Raw genomic sequence first — 20,192 nt, forward strand, 5'->3', positions numbered from 1 at the left:
CAGGAGTTGAGTTCTATTATCTCTGCCCCACAGAGCAAGAGCCCGAGGCACAGATGGGTATGCACAGCTGGGGCTGGAACTTGGGTAGCAGTAGGCATACTGGGGAAGAGGTGACTGAGAACCAGCCAAAGCATTAACCTGGTCTTCCCCAGACAAGAAGCAGCAACAGATGGCTGGTGAGGCAGCCAACTGCGCGCTCAGCTTGCCAGAGGACATGTGCTCGTTTGCAGAGAGAACCTGGGGAGGGCGAGAATGAGGGTGGAACGGAGACCACAGAGCAGAGGGGCTCCTGTGAGCAGCCTGCAGTCACTCTCGAGCTTGTTAGGCAGCCTGAGTCCCTCCCCACCCGCCACCTGCCTTCCCACTTATAAACCTCAGAGCATGGTGTTGCCAGTACCTGTTGGCATTTTTGTCTCGCCCACTAAACGGTGGGTCAGAGGGTCTTGTCTTATTAGGCTTTGTCACTGTCGTGGTGCCTGGCACGTAGTAGGTGCTCAGTAAACTAGTGCTGAAGGAAAATCACTTCACTTCTCGTTGTAATAATGGAGCCATATGACAGTGACACCCCCAAGGCGACACAAACCTGTATACTACATTTCTCACCTTACCCCCACCTGCTCGTGTCCTCTGAGTTTCCAAATACCTGGATTGGGCATTTGAAAGATTTGTGAGAAAAAATACCAAAAATGGCTAGGGAAATTTCAATTCTCCATGAAACATGCTCTGATTGTGGCCCTTGTAGTCAATACATTCTGGTTACTGGACAACAATATCCATCACTTTGTTATATACGTATTTTTTAATCACCTCAAATATGCATTTGATTTGAACCAACTCTTTTTAAATTAAGATTTCAAGCACCATAGCCATGTGGTCAACAGATGTGTACCAGGTGCAGTAACGTGCACGCACACACACACACACATACATTTTAAGCTGCAGTTAACAGAAAATTGGAAATCTTTGCACTGTTTGGACGAGGAAGCTCAGTTAACCATGGCTCTTTTTCTTCCGGCTTCTAGATTGTGTTCGAGGGAGTTATAGGAAAAGGACGTTCGGGAGAAATTGCCATTGATGACATTCGGATAAGCACCGATGTCCCGCTGGAGAACTGTATGGGTACGTGAATATCTGTCCCTTTGTGGCTCTTCCAAGGGCTGGGACGTACAAGAAGAGACAGCACATCGTTTTCAAACACAGCTCTTACCCAGTGGGTGGGGCAGCTCCAGTCTGTGCGGGAGGCGAGGTGTGAGTGCAGTTATAGCTTGGGCTGCACTCAGGACGGGAGAGGGGTGAGATGAGGTGAAGTCTTATATCCCCATTCCCATTCAGAAAGAGACACGCACTAAGTATATGAAGATTCAGGGTGCCAAGACCCCATCATCACACTCCAGCTTTTAGCAAAGAAAATGCTAGAGGACGAGAGCAACTGTCAGTCAGAATTACATGATGGAAAGGTTTGATGGATTTAATGGAAGCCTTCACTGGTGAGCAAAAAATAGTACATATGTTATATCAGAGTGATAACACAATTACCCAAGTAGCTCTTTTACATGAATGAATTGCAGGGCAAGCTATGGCATGTGAAGTAAGAGTTTAGGTTTTGCTTTGAGGCTAATATCTCTAACGCCCAAGATGCCAAAGTTGTAAGATTAAACATTGCATGCCAGGTGACCAGCATAGGAAGGACACTGTCACCTTGGACAGAAGTGCTGAGCAGCCAGCCCACCTGAGATGCACACATTTTACCTAGTTCAGCCCACGGGCCCATCAGAGCCATGGACATTCCCCCCCCAAAGCAAGAGGAAATCCTGAGAAGCTACGAGACCTACTTTCAGTCTGCAGAGTAATTATAATAACTCACCAAGTGCTTTTCTTGGCACATGGGTCCCAGGTGTGTGTGTGTGCCTGATGATGTCAGAGCACCTGGGACCACCCTAGTCTCTTCAGGCAATTCTCGGGGCTCCAGGCATCTAAAAGTAATCCAGGCTCTGAGAAAGTAATCAGTGGTGAGTGACTGATTACAATGCTTCAGGGACCCATTACTCTGTAAAGGACTTTTTGTTCCAAAGCAACTTTGAGAATCTTTTCCCCACCTACCCGGCCCCCATGATGATGATGTGTTAGACATGGTCTAGAGCATGTGGAGGACATGGGATACTTTCCGTGGGATAGTATAAAAAAGCTTGATGAAATTCATCTTCATCATACCCTTTTGTTCTCCCTATTTCTTCCCCTTATCTAACTCAAATTTTTTTCTGTTTTTTTTTTCCAGAACCCATCTCAGCTTTTGCAGGTGAGAATTTTAAAGGTAAAAAAAAGTTCTTTTTAAATTTCTGCATGCCTTTTCCTTCCCCCCATGTGATATGAATTTGGTGGAGGCAATAAGCCTCGAAATTTGACAAAGCTCACAAGAGAAAATAGATGCCACACCTTCTCACCGCTAGATGGCGCCAACAACACCTGTAGATGCAGGGAAAGGGGGATTGAGATCCTCGCTGTCTCTTCTTTAATTAAAGTTTAGAAACCTGTAATAGAGACAAATAGGTTACAGATAAACCTTTCAGCCTTGCGCTGTCCAACGGAGAGCCATGAGGCTGAAAATGCATGAGTGGTGAGAAAGGAGAGGCTGTGGGGAGACTGAACAACAACAAAAAGTCAGTAGTAAATTAAAAGTGAAATGAGGTGGCAATGATTTATTTTCGCCTGAAGATGGTTTCTTTGCAGTCACGGGGTACCAAGGCAGCGGTCTCAATTAACCCTCAGTGAGGTACACTGGTGGGCAGTTTTGTGAGGGAAGAAAGTTAGGGGAAACACACAAGGAATGATAATCCAAAGGGGGGAAAGTTGCAAAACTCAGGAGCTGGTGTCTGATTAAGGGAAGAAGGAGGCCCATTCGGTGACTGGAGTTAGAGCACTTGAAATACAAGACGGAAGAACAGAAAAGGGCATTTTATCCCTAATAAGGTAAATAGAGAGCAGGGCAAAGAAAGAGGAATGTGGGATGCTTGCCTTATCCAGGGAGGGAAGAAAGACCTCCAAACTTGGGGATGCTAATATCTGTGCTGTTTACTGCAGTGGATTTCACATTTCACCCTCTTTGCAGTCCTCTTGGTTGGCACCGCTAACATTTCCACCCGGGTTCCAATGCTAAGCATTTAGAAGCCACTCTATAAATGCCTCACTTGAGTTGGCTGGGGGGAAAAGCACACTCAGAGACACTCACCCTCACCTAAGGACGGAACCCGTTTTATGCAAACCGTTGTGAGGGTTTCGGTGCCCTGTTTGTATTGGCTGGCCTTAACCCCACAGGTGACAGCATTTCAGAGGTAAGGGAAGTCACTTTTGTGTCTGAAGTCTAGACTCATTATCTTCACTCTCAGTAATCTGTCCAGCTCCTGGCTGGAGAGAGATGACTTCCTGGGTTGCCACCTAGATGTGCTCTCTGACTCCAAATCATCTCACCCAGTTTGCCACTCCTCAGCCCTGAGACAGTAGCTGAGGAGGAGGACAGCAGCACGGGGAATGGCAGACCTACCTACGTAGAATATCTTTTCTTTCTTTTTCACCTTTCCTTGCCTCCATCCCCACTCTCCCCGCTGCACATTTTAAAGTATTAAGAGTATTCATGTGCATTTGTTGGTGCTCCTTGGGTGTGAGATTTATGTTAATGTGAATCTAAAAGTACTGGAAGGAAAGCTGAGATCAAAACTGAACGGCTTGGAGTACAGTTGAATTCAAGTTCTAACTTTCGGGACCCAAGGTAACGTTGACGCTCGGGCAGTGAAACTTGCTTATGTTGTTTCACGTGACTTTGACTGATTGTTGAGACTCAAAGCTCCCAGGAAAGGCTGGTTACAGACTTACAGCCCCTGCTGCAGACACTGTGCTGTGTGAGCACACATGTCTGGGTCCATGAATGACACGTACGGTGGCTAAGCACTTTGCTTCTGTAAGAGAATAAACAAACCAGGGCACATGTGCTGTCCCGGAGGCTGTGTTTACCATGAGCATCACAGACCCGTCATGTTCTCTTGTAAAAAGTATATATATAAATACAACAGCCTCAGAGCCGCAGTGCTCATTTAGCCCAAATAAACACAGGGCTTAGGGACTCGAAGGTAAGAATTTCCAGTGCACTCCCGATGGGCTGCTTTGGGGGTTAAGCAAAGGCAGCCCACGAGTGCCATGGATTGGCCCACGGCTGTTGTCTTGAGAAATAACGAGCATCTTTGGAAGGAGGAAACCAAGCTGTGGGGAGCAGAGACTTGGCTAAGGAGTCAGTAGCAGGATAGGTGTTGAGAATGGACAGTCTAAATTACATCGGCAAGTTTTACATGGAACTCTGACTTGGTAGCCAGATGAACCCAGGGCCAGGGAGGCTTCTGTTGGGCTGAGGCCCCTCTGACCTCAGCAGGCACCTCTGGATTTTGACTTGAGCTAAGCCTTCCATTTGGGAGAGGAAAGAGGACCCTTCGCTCTATCTAACCTACTCACCTCTCCTGGTCAGGGCAGCAGTAGCCCTCTCTTGCTGGGGGTGTGGATGCCTTGGGGATTAAACCAGGCTTTCACTCAAAAAGAGAAACAGAGAAATCAGGTTTTGGGCAAGCAGGCTATGGAAAGTTGATGGTGAAACAATATTAACAACAAGCATATATATTGTTAGTATGTTTTTTTGAATTGGGGTTGTTTTTCTTTTCCATTATATATTAACCACGAGACAGAAGCAATCTTATTCTTTAGAAGAGATCTGTGTGTACTACGTAAATCTTGAAGGAAATGCAACAAAAGTGGCCTCTGGACCGGGGCTTATTAGATAGTCTTGATCTTTTATATTTTGAAGTGTCTTTCATTTTCTGCCTCTTACTCATTTCTTGCCATAGAACATTCTCTTTTAATTCAAATCGCCTTGTGTCTTCTGCTCGGGGTGTATACTTTGATTGCATACCGGGGTATGAGTCAGTAGTGAGGAGAAAGAAGCCACGGAGAAAAAGAGAGCCATGTAGAGAAGGGACGAGGAGGAGAGAGTGAATAAGCTGTGTTGTCATGTGATGTTTAAAGAGACTTTTTTGCTGTTGTTCTAAACAATGTAGCCTGGGTGTGCTTTTCTTTTTTCTTTCTTTCTTTTCTTTTTAAAAAGCACTGGCTATAGACAAAGTGCCGTCATGTATCTTGTTCTAGAATTTGAGCTTTTACAAATGAAAAACTGTGTGTAAGGGTCGGGGGATGGGGGAAAACCGAAAAGGGGTGTAATTAAGGTGATGGATTATTTTTTCTTAACCAACACTTTCTTCTTTCAATAAAAGTAAAAAGAGCAATGAGGAAGCCAGTAAAAATACATAAAGCCCATAATCAGAGTTCTGTAGTTGTTAACCAGCCGGTTATTTTTAGCAGGTCGCAGTGGAAGCAAGAGTTCTTATTCATGTTAGAGGCTGTGGGCTTTGAACAAAGCGGGAGCAAAGAGACAGAGTCTGGTACCCTACCCGTCAGAGACCCATGGAAATCCCGGGCACGGGTTGGGGGGGGTAGGTAGTGAGAGTGAAGGATTCAGAAGTGCTGCGTCTACCACTGATGGATGCTAAAAGGAACATCAGTAGCTCCTGTTCAAGGCTGTGATCGTGGGTTTTATGCCTCAGACCAGCTCTGAGGGCCATCGGGCCCATCTCTTGGGTCTCACCTTGTGCAGTCCTTGGCAGTTTTCAACCAGGTAAAACCAGGAGAAAGTGGACAGCACAGGCTATCTCCTGGGCATAGAGGGGGCCCATTTTGGGCTAACGACAGAGCTGGCTGGGGTTTGACCCTATGCATCAGGTTTTCGGTTCTGTTTATTTGGTACCAACTGGCCCATCTCCGCCGTTTCCCACCCCCATCTCTCTGTCCCCACCCTCGTCCCCCGTCGATCTCAGTCGGCTGCCTCCCGAGGCTTTGTCCCCCAGTGTGATGACCCACAACCCAGGGCACAGGACGTGGGGTTGGCCTCAAATTCCCTTTCTTTGGCGTCCCTCCCTCCCACGGCTCTCTGGCTCTCTCGACTAGAAGCACTTGAGAAACACAGTGAGCGTTCATCGGCCTTCCTGCAGTAATCCTCTAATGAAAGGCGGAGAAGTATTCCTGAACCCTGCCAGGGCTCCAGATAGGCAGCTGTGGGGTGTGACTCCTTCTCCTTGGCCCCCCCCCCCCGACGTGCCCAGCTGCCAGATCAGGGCTAGGTGTTGCTGAGCGGGGAAGCCTGGAGATGGGAAGTGTGTGGCCCGCTCGCCGCCTGGCTGTGGCTCCTCGCCTGAGGGGATGCCGAGGCATCCTTTGTGAGGTCCACGTCACAGAGGCCTGACGCCCTCCCTCCCCCCGCACGTTTACCACTCATCTAAACAGCTGCCAATGTCAGTTTCTCTAAGGGGAGAAGGAATTTTCTTTTCACTGCCTTTTCCTCTCTCCAGGAACAAGAAGGAGAAGCCTTAGTTTAAAAGAAGCAGCCTATGCATAGCGCAGGGAGATCAGCTCGGTGCTTTGTGACCACCTAGAGGGGTGGGATAGGGAGGGTGGGAGGGAGACGCGAGAGGGAGGGGATATGGGGACGTATGTATACGTATAGCTGATTCACTTTGTTATACAGCAGAAACTAACACACCACTGTAAAGCGATTCTACTCCAATAAAGATGTTAAAAAAAATAAAAATAAAAATAAATAAAAGAAGTAGCCTAAGTGCCACCAAAGAGAGGACAAGTGTCTGAGACTTCAGCCAGCCACAGATCTGAGTTTGGGGGGGGTGGTTAGAAAGATGTGGGAGACCACCAGGTCTCCTGCTAACCTAGTGGAAACCTTCCGGTGATCCACACACACACCGAGTGCAAGGCAACCCGGAAGAGTCATTTCACTGGGAAATTTGGCACTTCTGCATTCTTCTTCCCAACAGATGAGTGGGCGTGACCATATTCTTCGACTCTCTTCTGTAGACTTTTCTAGAGGAGCCAGCCTTCTCTTTTGTTTGTTTAATCTCACAAATTACATAAATCTTTCATCTGAAATGCCCCTTCTCCAGCTCTTCGTTTTCAACCTATACCTGAAAGACTGCAGACAGGCCAGGCCTGAAACAGTTCTGATTTGCAATGAGCCTTTTTGTTTTTTCCCCTCTGAGAGAGATGATTTACCTTTGCTGTCTTTCGAAACATTTCTTTTGGAAACCTGGGTGACTCCTCCAGGTCCGGAGGACATGTCATAAACTTAGCTGTAGGAGATGCTGTCTCTTTCCGGTGATTCAGTGAGAACTTGACTGAGACAGTCCTCAGACAGCTTCCAACAGAAGTAAGAGGCAGAAAGGGGGAGGGCTGCTTCGTGTTCCATCCCTACGCGGTTAGAACGGGGGTCTGCACACTTTTTCTCTAAAAGGACAGATCGTAAATATGTTGAGCTTTATGACACTCTGTGTCACCACTACTCGCTGCCACTGTAGCACAAAAGCAGCCAGAAGCCATATGTAATGAGGGTGGCCGTGTTCCAAGACGTGCAGAAACAGGCAGTGAGCCAGATTTGGTTATCTGACCTCTGGGTTCCAGCACGGGCGGAGGATCTGGTCCACGTGGTCCCTGCCACTTCCCGGCGATGTGAGCTTCCTCTGAGGGCTCTGGGCCATCTCTAGGGTTTCACTGTGGGCTGCCCCCTACCCTCCTCCTCAGTTTTCCTACAGGTAAAACTGGGAGAAAAATCACTTATCCTCTCAGGTTCTCAGCTCTCCCATCTGAGAGTCACGAAGAATAAAGATGATTCACCGTATAGCCCAGTGCCCGGTGCCCCGGAAGTGTCCATTCATTATACTTTTAGTTATGGTCACATTTCCCAATTGCTTATTAATTCTGTAACCCTATTTGCACAATAGGAATGGAAGAAAGCTACCGACAGTGTCATTTTTTCCCCTTATTTTCCTTCCATGCATGGCTTCTTAGAATTTGTTTCTCAAAATTCGAATTCTCCACCTTCACATTACCGCTTTCTCCAGGGGGCTCAGAACTTTACAGGTGGAAGCCTGCCCAACCTTGCAAATACACTTGGAGTTATTGACTATTTAAATTTCTGTTTCTCATTATCTCACACGATGAGAAAACTTTATGGAAAATTAGAAGGTGGAAATTAATGAAAAATAGAAGAGACGTTGAAAGCATTTTTCAACTGGGGGGAAAACAAGGTATGTGAGTAAGTGGGCGACGTTAGAACAATCAGAGGGGACATTCAGGTCCGCACATCACCAGTGCTGGGCAAGGTTGAAGTCACCTGCATTCTTTCTGCCATCCTGGGGGACATGGCCCTGGCTCCTGCGTTGTGAAGCAAAGGCCCAGCCATCCCATATGGCTGAGGGGGGCAAGTGGGGCTAAAATGCAGCCACTCACCAACCTGGGTACCTGGTGTAGGCAGCACCTGCCCAAAGGGGGCACCTTTTTGCATTTTGACATAGAGGCATGGTATGAGCTAACAGAATCTAACACTTTCCAGAATAACTATTCTATGAAGTACCATTAGGTCATCAACATTTTTTCCAGGGAGTCTGAATGTAGGTCCAAAGTTCATTCCTCCATTCATCTGTCCACTCATTCATCTAATCACCCATCCATCCACCCATCCACCCATCCATCCATCCATCCGACATTTCTGGGATTGCTGCTGTTATCTGGAAAGGCGCTTTGAAAGGGGATTTAACCCCTATTGATCTATCACCTTCCTTTTCTCTGGCTAGCAAACCACAGCCTCGTTAACACACAGCCCCTGAAGACTGCCACAGAGCCAGGTTCCAAACCAGCGAACCACCAGCCTGTGGGAGCTGAGTCTCTTTAGCTGGAGAATGTCCTAAGAAACTCTGGCCCCCAACTGCAGGTCATCAAAAATTGCCTGAGGGGGGTGAGAGGAGGGCTGTTAGGTGTATCCTCTCTTTTCTGACTCCTTTAACAATAAAAGTACAAATTCATATAGTATGTTTTCTCATTTCTCCAAATAAATGTCCAAGGAAAAAGTTTAAGGAACCAATGTGACGTCCACCAAATTGCTTTTGTCACTAAAGTTTTCTACATGGCAATCATTTCTGGGGAGGGAAGTGTTAGCGGGAAAGGGGAAGAGGGCTTTATAATAAAGTGGAGTTTGTCTTCCAAAGCAGAGCAGAACTTGAGGCGAGGGGTCTATCTCTGATTCTGAATCTGTAATCCACAGAATGTGATTTCTTCTTCTCCAGCGGGTCCCTAGATCCTCCCCACCGTGCCCCAACTTTGTCTCTATCATAAGCAACAATTTAGGAGTCACATGAAGGCCCCAGCCCTGGCGCGTTGAGCCCTAGGGGATGTATTTAATGTTGAGAACCAGCATTTTGGCTGAGGGAAAGCAAACCTTTGAACTGAGACTATGCGGTGTTGGTAGGAACGTGAGCAGTTGTGACAGTTTTCTGCTTGACAAAAATCTGTGCTCCTGCTTTGTGGTCTAGTCAGGGCTTCAGAGGGGAAAGTTAAACCCTGTGGATTTACCGCCTTCCTTTCCTCTCACGGTGAGCTGCAGCCTCATTAGAGAATGGGTTTCACCGTGGAGCCAAATCGAAATCAGAGGCAGACCCGAGGACACCCTCTGGGGAGAGGCAGTGGCACAGGGGAACTTGGAGCCCATCCCTGCACACTTTGTTGTTGCTTGCGCATTCTTCTGAGCCCACATGAAAATCCAATGGCAGGATGGTTGCCAGGCAGCAGATACTCTTGGTGACCTGAATAATGAGTTGACACCAGTTCCTTGTGACTCCCGAGCTGGCCATTTCAAGGAGCCATTTTCAGTGCCTTGCTTTCTCTTTCTGTTTCTGTGCATAATTTTCAATATGGTCACAGAGAGAGAGAGGGAAGGAGGGAAGGAGGAAAGGAGGAAGGGAGCTTTCTCAGCTACAGTAATGAAATGATTAAAAGATGGAAATGATCTGGGAATAAACAAACATAGAGTAGCGGGTAATGAAGAAGACAGTGTAGAAAGGTGATCCTGGGATTCTGGGATCCTTTCCACCCCAGGGGCTGTGCCTGCGGCTGCCAGAGTGTATGCTGGGTGACACATCCTTGTCACAGCTTCTCCAGCCCCGTGGCACTTCTGTGGGGCCAAGAGGCACCAATGAACCCTGTACCTTGGCAGAAGGGGATCCCTAAAACTAGAGGAACCAGTGAGTGATTAAAAGCTGGGAAGGTGGGCAGGCTCTGAAAGATTTTCCAAGAAAAACGCTCTCATTTTTCTAGCGCTTCTGAGAAGACATCAGAAGGTCTGACTCACCCCTCAGCTAGTCCCCAAATCAAAAAGAGGTGCTCTGGGGTTTGGGTTACAGGAGCCGGCAAACGCTGACTCAGAAATAGGAGTCTTCACCTCAGTTCAGTCTTTTAATCACGAGCATTTATGGAGAGCCTTCTTGGTGCATACCCTGAGGTAGAAACCAAGATGAAAGCGAGTTCTTCTGCTTGAGAGCTCTGCGTCTCGTGAGGGAGGCATGAAAATATAAATGAGCCTTGTCTGAGTCTAGAGCAGAGATCCACCCACAGAGTAGGACCAACGGTGCACGGAGAGGACAGCAGCACCTCCCGCCCGTGGCTCCCACCTGGGGTATCGCATGGATGGAGAGGATACATCTTTCTGGCCACCCCTACTTGATGTAGGCAGCTAGGGAGGCATTTTTCATAGGTTAAGCATACATCATTTTTCAGAAGTAAAGATCATGTCTGGTTTTGGCAAGCTCAAAAGCTCCTAGTCCCATTCTGGGCCAGATTCTCATCTGATGTAAATGGTTGGGAGAATCAAGTTGTAGCGCTGTTTTGCATCAAATGGGACTCTAGCCAGTCTTTCCCCAGAGTTACCCTGGGCTTAAATCTACAACATCATCTCCATGGCAACCAGAAGCTAGCCAGTGAATGTGGTTGCCTTCTAAATCCTCTGCTAGCTTCTCTTCCGTCCTCTGTCTTTTCTGTGATTAGGATGATCTCCCTCCCTTTGCTCTCACTTACTCTCGCTCTCACATACCTACTATCGTTTTGCACTCAACATTTCTTGGTTGCAGCTTCCTTCCAATCAGCTTTTTAAATCCTCCATTCAATTAAAAAAATGAAGATGCACTACTCATTGCTTGACAGTGGTAATTGACCTGTTTAGACAAGACCAGGCTGATTTTCAGTGGGCATGGAAGCCTTGGCAAACCAAAGTGGAATTCCCCTTCAAGTCTAGCCAGCCTAATTAATACATTGTTTGAGAATGCTGGCCAGCCAGAACAAATATTGTATTTCCGCCCATTCGGAGAATCAGTGATACGGAATCCCAGAAGTCATATCAGCATCACTTACTTGCATGTATTCCTCTGTGTGTGTGTGTGTGTGTGTGTGTGCACGCATGTGTGTGTGATGTGTGTGAATCATAATGGTTCTATATATTATTCAGTAATTGTGGTTTAACAGAAAGAAGAAAAGAGTTTTGGAATCACACAGCTCTTGGTTGGTTGAATATCGAACTTCCCACTTACTTGCTGTATAACCATTCATTTAACCTCTCTGAGCCTCTATTTCCTCATCTGTAAAATGGGTCTGACAGTACCTACCTCATAGGGTTGTAAGTAGGAAATAATATCAATCATTGAAAAGTGCTTGGCACCCACTAAATACTCAGTACCATCTTATTCCCCTGTCCCCTTCCCTCTCCACTCCAAAGCATGTGTGTGTTTCTTTTCTTCTCTTTTCTTTTTTTTTAAATTAATTTTGGATTAGTCTGCATGCTCTCAGCCTAGCAACACTCTTCTGTGTCTCTCCACCAGGGGGCACCCTCCTACCGGGGACCGAGCCCACAGTGGACACGGTGCCCGTGCAGCCCATCCCAGCCTACTGGTATTACGTTATGGCCGCCGGGGGCGCCGTGCTGGTGCTGGTCTCCGTCGCGCTGGCCCTGGTGCTCCACTACCACCGGTTCCGCTATGCGGCCAAGAAGACCGATCACTCCATCACCTACAAAACCTCCCACTACACCAACGGGGCCCCTCTGGCGGTGGAGCCCACCCTAACCATTAAACTAGAGCAAGACCGCAGCTCGCACTGCTGAGGGCCGAAGCAAGGACGGCACCCAAAACAAACAAGAAAGACTGCAAACACGTTGCCTCGATTTTGCACTTTTTTCTCCTCGCCTAGTCTCTGTGTGAACGCTCAGACATCTCTCTCTCGGGGCCCAAACCCTGTGCGCTCGTATCCATCCCGACCATTCTCCTTGGGTTCTTTTGTTTGTTTGTTTTCCTTTTGTTGATTCCAAACCAACCAACCCCAGCTCTAATGCTGCATCTTGGAATACGAGAAGAGATACACCCCTAAGCACTTCACAACTCAAGGCTCAGCTGGTTTCCTTCCAGAGACTGGTTCCCTGTTTCTTCCCCTTGCCTTATCCCATCCCTCCTCTCGGTGGGCAGTCAGTCTGCCAGGAGACTTGAGGGGAGACCTGGATCTGTGTGTCTGTACATGGTATACATTTGCGTGTGTGACTAGCTCTGTGTGTGCGTGGGTGTGAGAGAGAGACTGGCTCATTGTTGGGGGGGGCGTGTGTGGGTGTGTTCAGAGAGGGCCCCCTTTAACTCTTGTGTTACTTCTCTGGGGGTACATGTTCCAGAAAATAATATACTGTACTAGTTTTGTTTACTTGGAGAAGAGATTGAAGCTTTTTGTTGCCTTATCTAGCTCTGGCTGGGTTTCTGTTGGCTACCATTGTCATCTCCAGGTACCTAAACAACTAGAGGCCACCTGAAAAGAAGTGTGGCCCCTCTCATTCCAGTCCCCATGCCCAACCCGCCTGACCCAAGAGGAAGGTTCCCCCACTGCACTCCGACATGACCCCTTGTCCTGTCTCGGGCATCTTTGAAGTCACATGATAACAGCCATTGGGTGCGTGTGGGACCATCTCTACTTCCAGCCCTGAAGCAAATCTGTCTCATGTTGCCTTATAAAAGAGAAGCTCATAATGAATGTTTAGCTTTTATTGGTTAAGTCCAATCTTGGAATAAGTCATAGAGAATAACAGATCTGAGACTGATGTAGGAAAAGCAGTAGCCTGTTGAGAGCAGGAGGAGATGGAGGAGAAGGAAGGATGAAATGTTGTCTTTAAAGAACCTCCTCACCCCCTGGGCATTCATCGTGCCCCGCTTAGGATGGGATAGAGGAAGAAGGTTAAAAAACGTATTCTTTGGTATCATATTGATCATTGTAATAGCATTTGTAAAACATGGGGGGGAAAGGGGTCATTTGCTTTCCTTTTATGGTGTTAACGGGTGCCTGAATATATGGCCGCTAAAATATATGGCTGTTCACCTGACTTATTTGAATATTATGAGAGAATAAAAAGTTATCCGTTTTTTTAAATGTACCAGTGTACTACCCCTTAAAGCGTTCATGGCATCTGGCAAATACACCCTTATAGGCTGGCCTGGCATTTCCAGATGTTGCTGCATCGTCAGGAGAAGGTATAATGAAGATAAATCCTTTGCTGCCCATTCGTCCTCTCTAAACAACGCAGGGAGAGGGATATTAGAGATAAATTGCCTAATGATATTGTACGAAGGTTGGATTCGATAATGAAGTCAATTTCATTGGTAGAAAATGCGTATTTTAACGAGATTCTCAGTGTACTGGGGCTCTGCCTTGGGGGGTGTTTACTTCTCACCTTCCTGCTAGGACTCCACTGAGGAAGTGTAAGATTCTCTCCAAAGATGGTTGCCTGGGCTGAAAGCCCCCAGGTACCTTCTGAGAACAAAATACTGATGATTTTTTTTTTTTTTTTTTTTTTTTTGGCTGCTTGGGAGAGAGAGACTCTTAGCATTCTTTCGGAATATCCACATAGATCCCTCCAACACACACACACACACACACACACACACACACTTTTGCATCTGGTTTGTTTCATCCTCCTGAAAGAATGGTGCTCTCCCACTCTTATTCTATTTCAAAGAGCTGGTCTGTCTCAACCACAGCAGCTCTGCCAGGAAAAAAGATGAAAGGCTAGAGCATGAGCTACCTTGAGATTTCAAGAAGTGTCTTATCCCCAGCTGAAGATGGAGAAAGAAAGACGGAGAGAGGGAGGAGGGGTGGCAGGATACCATGGATACCTTATGATGACTTCCATGCCAATCACTAAGGCCTTTTTGTCTCAGGTATCTGTATCCAGTGATGCATCTGGGGTCAGGCATCCCTTGAAATGATTGACATCCCTATAGGCACCCCATGGAGGCGTGGTGTCAGGAAATTACACCTGGAAAGTCTAGCCAGTGTAGGAACTGTCTGAGTTACCATACACCCTTGAGGATTTCCCTTCTTTAAAAGAAGATGACAACAACTTCGTGAAATTTGCTGTATCTTTATCTGATGCCCCATGTGGCATCATCTTTATGTACAAGCTGTCGTTGAGAATATGAGACTGCTCAAATCTCTGTGAATCCCATGATGCACTTCAGCTGGGGATGTCACACTTCTCTCTCTGTCTCTCTCTCTCTCTCCACTCTTGCAGCCCAAGCGACTTTCATAGTATTATCCAGGTACTATGCTAAAAGGGAAGCTCTTTTATTAAATGTCATGCCTTGCAGCTTTAAAAAGCAAAATTCTGTATTTCATGGAGGGAGGGAAGGGTCCCTCTCTTCTAAGAAAAATAGGCTGGACAGGTGAATGCATGCATGCATGTTTAGAGTTGCTGCTCAGAAGACAAAGAGGTGAGAGCAACTATTAAAAAATTACTGAATGAATGAATTGAAGGTCTAGCTCAGGCTGGTACAGTATTTGCCTTAGTAGAGCTTTCATGTTAACAGCTCCAGGAGGGAAACCCTTACCTCTGGGTTAAAAATCCCTTCCTTGATATTACACTAGCAATTGCTATCCCCTAATCGCCGGTGAAGACAGAAAAAAGAATAAAAAGGATCATAGCATTGCCACTGACAAAACAGAATGCTGAAAATAAATTGTCTTTTCCTTTGTCCCACATTTTTGGGATTAAAGCCAGAATAGGATAGGAAATCCAGTAATATTTCTGAGGTTGATATACCCCATCTTTAAGAAGACCCTGTCTTTAAAAATGAAACTAGCAGGCAAGTAAACACCTAAATAATCGAAAATTACCAAAGAACAACAACAAAACAAGAAAACTTAAAGATTTTTACTTCCTATCCTTATCCCCTCGCCCTATAACTGTGACATCTCTTGCATTGCTCAGTTGCCTGTGTGTCAAAATAACTTGTGGACGTTGGAAACTATTTGAATGTGTATTGTGTGGAATGTAATAAAGTGATGATATTTTTATACAAACATCTGGGTTTTTTTTTTTTCACCTTGGCTTGTGAGAACAAAGTTGAAATGTAGGCTGTGAAAGAACTGATGTTTCCAAAGTTTATACATCGCCTTCTGAGCCACAGGGCATTTCTGTGGGAGGTAGGTTCTCCTTGAGGCTGAATGCCAGCCTCTCCTTCTTTTATTTTTTTATTACTGCTTGTTAGGAGTTTTATCCAATTTGTGCAGCTGAGCCAATTTTTATGATTGGTGTGGGATTTTGCAAAAGTTGCTGAGTGCGAAATTACTCAATGTGATTCCACAAAATTTCTCTTGATGGTAAATCCCCAGAGATTGGACTCTACTTTCAAAGGGCCCCTGGGGGGGGGGGGCAGGTGGGATGAGCGAAGCAGAATCATGTACTCAGCTCTGCAGAGACAGATAGCTTCCTTTGGAGAAGTGGTGACATCTTACCCCTTGCCTACCAAATGATTACTTCCACGGACACGTCCATCTCCAATTTATGAGCACTTTCCCAGACAAAACGGGGACTTGTAGCATGTTCAGGCTCGAAGATATTCCAGACTTTGGAGCAAGTAAGGAAGATAATTATATGATTACTGTGAACCTGGAAATATCATGGTGGAACATTTTATAAAAGGAACAATTCTATAACAACTTTGAGGAGGGGGGACTTGGGGAAACTTACTCAAAAGCCAGAGCTTATGGAACTATTTGAGCCGCAAAATAAATGCAATATTGGAAAAAAAAAAAAAAAAAAGCCAGAGCTTATTGACGAGTAGTTTTCTTTTGGTTCTCTTTCTTGAGTAGTTAGTGATATAGTTATATAAAATATTTCTATCTGAGGGGTATTAGAGGCAAAAAATCCAGGAAAGACAGCCTCCCAGCTATTCAGTGTTTCTAGATGGTGGTCAAAAGAGGTGGTGGAAGAATTTTCCATCACTCCCTATTCGTGGGATGTATTAGAAGCATTCCATCAACCCAGGAGCCTTCCTCAGAGTCTGAGAACATCCCTAAAGGTCCCAAGAAAAGGGGCTTGTCCAGGAGATCCTATTTCTGTCAGAATCCTGCTTTTCTTCCTTTCTAAACCTAGATCCAGGAAGGAGTACTTCTTACAGCTATAAACCTGACCAAGTGGTGCTAAAGGAAACAGGCTTCTGGGTTTTCAGATCTTACAGGAAGTGTTGTCAGCACAGAGGGCTCAGTATAGATGTCACTGTCTGTCCTCTGCAGGAGAAAAGAGCAGAATGTCCATGTTTAGAGCATTGTTTGCTCCTCTAATGACAAGCATCATTACCCATTTTGTCTACATAACATTTGGCTATTCTTAAAGCCATTTGTTCCCATTAGCAAAAGATGAAATGAAAGCATCTCAAAAGCATTTATTTCCAGCAAAGAGCCAGGCTCAGTCAACATTTTCATGAGCTGGCCTGGGACCAAATTTGCCAGAGTGAATTAAATTAGCCATCGCTTATGCTTCGTTAGCATCACTGTTTTTGGAGCCACCTTTGAGAACTTCATCATTGCTTTTCCCACCTTGGTTCTGAGCCCAAGGCTTATTCTATGTGCACTCTCTCTTCCCCAAAATAGCAGACTGTTACGATTCCGATCTTAGGCGTCAAACACAGCACTGTTATCAGTATGGTGTTTCAGACCTAACCCAAGCATAAATGTTACAGAAATTGTATTTCCATGGGTCATAAACACCAGATGTCAAGGCCCAGGATCGTCTGTCTTGGCACCTACCTGGCCCTTATGATAGTTTAAATGTGCGTTCTCGCTGTTGAAGCAAGACTCTGCCCTCCTAGCCCAGATACCCGCAGCCTGGCCGGTCGGCTGTGGCCCTGTGTTTGTCTTCATCACCTCTCTTCACTGACTCTGCAGTTGTTTTGCACAAACATTGTTGGCCTTTCTGTAATCTCTGATGAAAAGAGCTTCATTTTTAAGTTTTAATTTGTCCGTGTTGTGGGCTCCACATCTGAGCCAAACTGCAGATCTGTAGGTGCGGCTTGTTTTCTCTCTTTGCTTGTGTGCGTCACTGGGGCTCTTGCAGCTGTAATTTGCCTTTCATCCACTTCAGTGACGGCCCAAAGAAAACACAAAAGAAATCCAACCAGAGGAAAAAGGAGGGGAGAGGGAAACACCAGCCAATGGTCTTATAATCAGCAGGGGAAAGATCGGCTTATATAAATAAATTAACAGCTAGGAACAGTGTAGGATTTAATGAAGCCTGACACAGATCAGGTGCACTGGAGTATGTCTCGAGGTTCGATATAATCAGAAACCTGCGCCTTTAGAAGGCGTCAGGCCACAGGCCTCAGCCAGACTACATTTGCCCTGTGTGGAGGAGTTCCTTTTGGTCCCAAACTTAAGCATGGAAGAGATACAAGATTTGGGGACTTGCCAAAGAGCAAACCCCCTTTTAGCATGGTTTCTGCATGGCACAGGGCAGAATCTTGGTGCTTCAGGGCAAACAGCAGAAACCATTCTTGCCCCAAGCCCAGTGGACAGGAGACCCAGAATCCTTCTATTCTCTTTCCAGTAAAGTAATTGTTCTTGGGCTTTGCCGTCACTGACCTCCAAGCTCCCAATAAAACTAAAGTCCCACGGCATCAGACCAAGAAATAGGAAAGGCCACTTGAAGAGTCAGCAACAGATGTGCTGGAGGCAAGACTGGCCCTGGGTGGGGAAAACACCTATTCTTGGAGGCTCATGACCGGATTCATTATGATACTGAAAAAGGTCGTTGGGGGAAATTATAAGATGGTCTCTGGCTAGGTTTCTTTTCATTTCTTTTTAACTTACAAGTTATACGTGACTATGTCCTCAAAAAGTGCAAATAATTTTTCTAAAAAGTTCATTTCATTGTTAACCAGTCCCAAGCCCCTCCCCAGAGGGAACCATGAGAAATTGTTCGAGGTATATATTACCAGGCCTTGTTTTATACCTTTACAAATGTATATGTTCATGTCTAATTATGCAGTTTGCTTTGGTTGGGGTTAGTTTGGTTTTGTGTAAATAGTATCAACATTTGCTCACTTTGCTGGATAACTGCGCTTCTTTCCATTTGACAAAGCCTTGAGGATACTTTGTTGCACACCGACAGGTTTACCCCATCCTTTTCAGCTATTGTCTAGCATTTTGTATCATGTCGCTGTACCACAGTTTATTAACTGCTCCCCTACTGGTGGTCATTCAGGCTGTGTCTAGGTTTTCTTTCCATGATAAACAATACTGCAGTGAACATCCTTGAGGTTGCCTCTTTGTGCAAGTTTCTCTGGGATAGAATATCTGGGTCAAATGGTGTGCCTGTTTACATTGTAATAGATGCTTCAGGTGGCTGAGTTTTACCTTTAAAATGAACCTGCCCCCATTTGAGAGGGTAACAAACCAGCGAACACCCTGCATTATATCCCCTGTCATGTGCAGAAGCCACATAATCTCTGTGACTATCTCTCTTTCTCTAAAGTGGGTGGAGTGCTTGCAAGGGAAGACTGAGGACAATTTTAGTTGAAGGGAATTTTAATCACAGGGACTTTTTTTAATGCTGATTTGCGGAGAATGTGAGCCTGGCTATAAGATGCAGCTCGCTGGAGCTTTGGCCACCGTGGCCTGGGAGTTAATTCTATCCCTGGTTCAGCAGGCAGAGCCCTGTTCTCCATGATGAATGAGTTCCACTTGGTTTCTTCGAAGAGTGACTGTGCTGTGCCTTGCCGTTATTTATTTATGTTTTCTACTAAAAAATTCGTGTCAAAAACATCCTTTAAGGTCAGTGCACATTATTGTGCTGCAGACAAAAATATTCCAACAGCCACAAGTAGGCCCACGTGCCAACAGAAAGTCCCTAGTCCTGTGGCCTTGTGCCCAAGGGCCCCATGATGGCCCTGAGAGGGGCAGGTCTGCCTGGCTGAAAGGAGGCACCCAGCTTCTTTCTGAGGAGGCTCAGGGCTAATGTGACCCGAGGAAAGGTAGTAGGAAGTGCGGTGGTTTTCCAGTGGGAGGTTTCAATGTGCAGGCAAAGCTGCTAGCCCCAAGTGGCTCCAGAGAGGAAGGACAAGTAGAAGAGAAGCCAAGGGACCCATTAGTTCAAAACACCATTTCTTCTAAGAGTTGCTACCCTTGTTTCTACTGTGCGTTTAGACCAAGGGGTCAAAGTAATGTGACTGAGCATAATGGATAGTGTGACGGCCATATATGAGCTTTGCCAGCTTTCTCCAACCTGCCAAAAATCCAGGACTGCTGCTTCTAGGGCTTGAGACTTGGGTATAACTCCTGGTGGCTCAGGGGAAGAAAAAGCAGCACAAGAGTGAGGTGTGGGTGAGCTACACAGGCATGCACACACACACAAGCTTGTTTTGTCTTCTCTGGGTAATTGTGCAAAATTGAACCCTTTTAGTATCATTAACTGACATACCCAAAGGCAAAGGCTCTGATCCAGAGCGGGAATGATAGGGCACCACGTCTTGGCTTTCAACAGCAGCAGTTTCTTTCTCAGGCGGCAGGACTCATTAACTGGGTGCTGGACTGGAGTTCTCCGGAACTCGCTAGAGAGCAGCCAACTCCAGTAATGAAGGGAATGCGGAGAAAGCTTTGAGCCTGAGGTGGCCTTGACCTAAGTCCTATTCTCAGTCGGCCTGCTGGTTACTGAGGCTCGTTTCAGCACAGTCTGTTACGAATCTTTTCCTCTCTTTGCATCTCCCTACTGCCACCAAGGGGCTGGGAGAAGGGATACAAGGACCCTGAGGGCCATGTGGTCTTCCGTATCGCTTCTCTGGGGCACTTCCAACAGCTGGTACTTAGGTGGGAAGACAGTCACTAGGACGGAGACCGGGGCTGACGTGGGTTGTCAAAGGAGCCCCCAAGGTGCCTCATCAGCCTCGGCCAACTGCAGACCAAGATCGCGA

At 46.3% G+C, this 20,192-nt stretch overlaps 1 protein-coding gene across 3 annotated transcripts in view; it reads left to right on the forward strand.

Moving 5' to 3' along the window:
• NRP2 (neuropilin 2) overlaps nt 1-20,192 on the forward strand; it is a 114,257-nt gene that overhangs the window by 81,807 nt on the left and 12,258 nt on the right. Inside the window, exons 14-16 of one of the 3 annotated variants that reach the window (XM_036857711.1) lie at nt 1,023-1,119; nt 2,276-2,296; nt 11,796-15,284. In XM_036857711.1, coding sequence (XP_036713606.1) covers nt 1,023-1,119; nt 2,276-2,296; nt 11,796-12,076 — 399 coding nt within the window. In that variant the 3' untranslated portion in view covers nt 12,077-15,284. Of the gene's footprint in view, nt 1-1,022; nt 1,120-2,275; nt 2,312-11,795; nt 15,285-20,192 lie in introns of those variants that run through there. The other 2 variants (XM_036857708.1, XM_036857709.1) reach the window with 2 other exon arrangements.

The sequence above is a fragment of the Balaenoptera musculus genome, chromosome 7, assembly GCF_009873245.2.
Source record: "Balaenoptera musculus isolate JJ_BM4_2016_0621 chromosome 7, mBalMus1.pri.v3, whole genome shotgun sequence".
Taxonomy (NCBI): domain Eukaryota; kingdom Metazoa; phylum Chordata; class Mammalia; order Artiodactyla; family Balaenopteridae; genus Balaenoptera; species Balaenoptera musculus.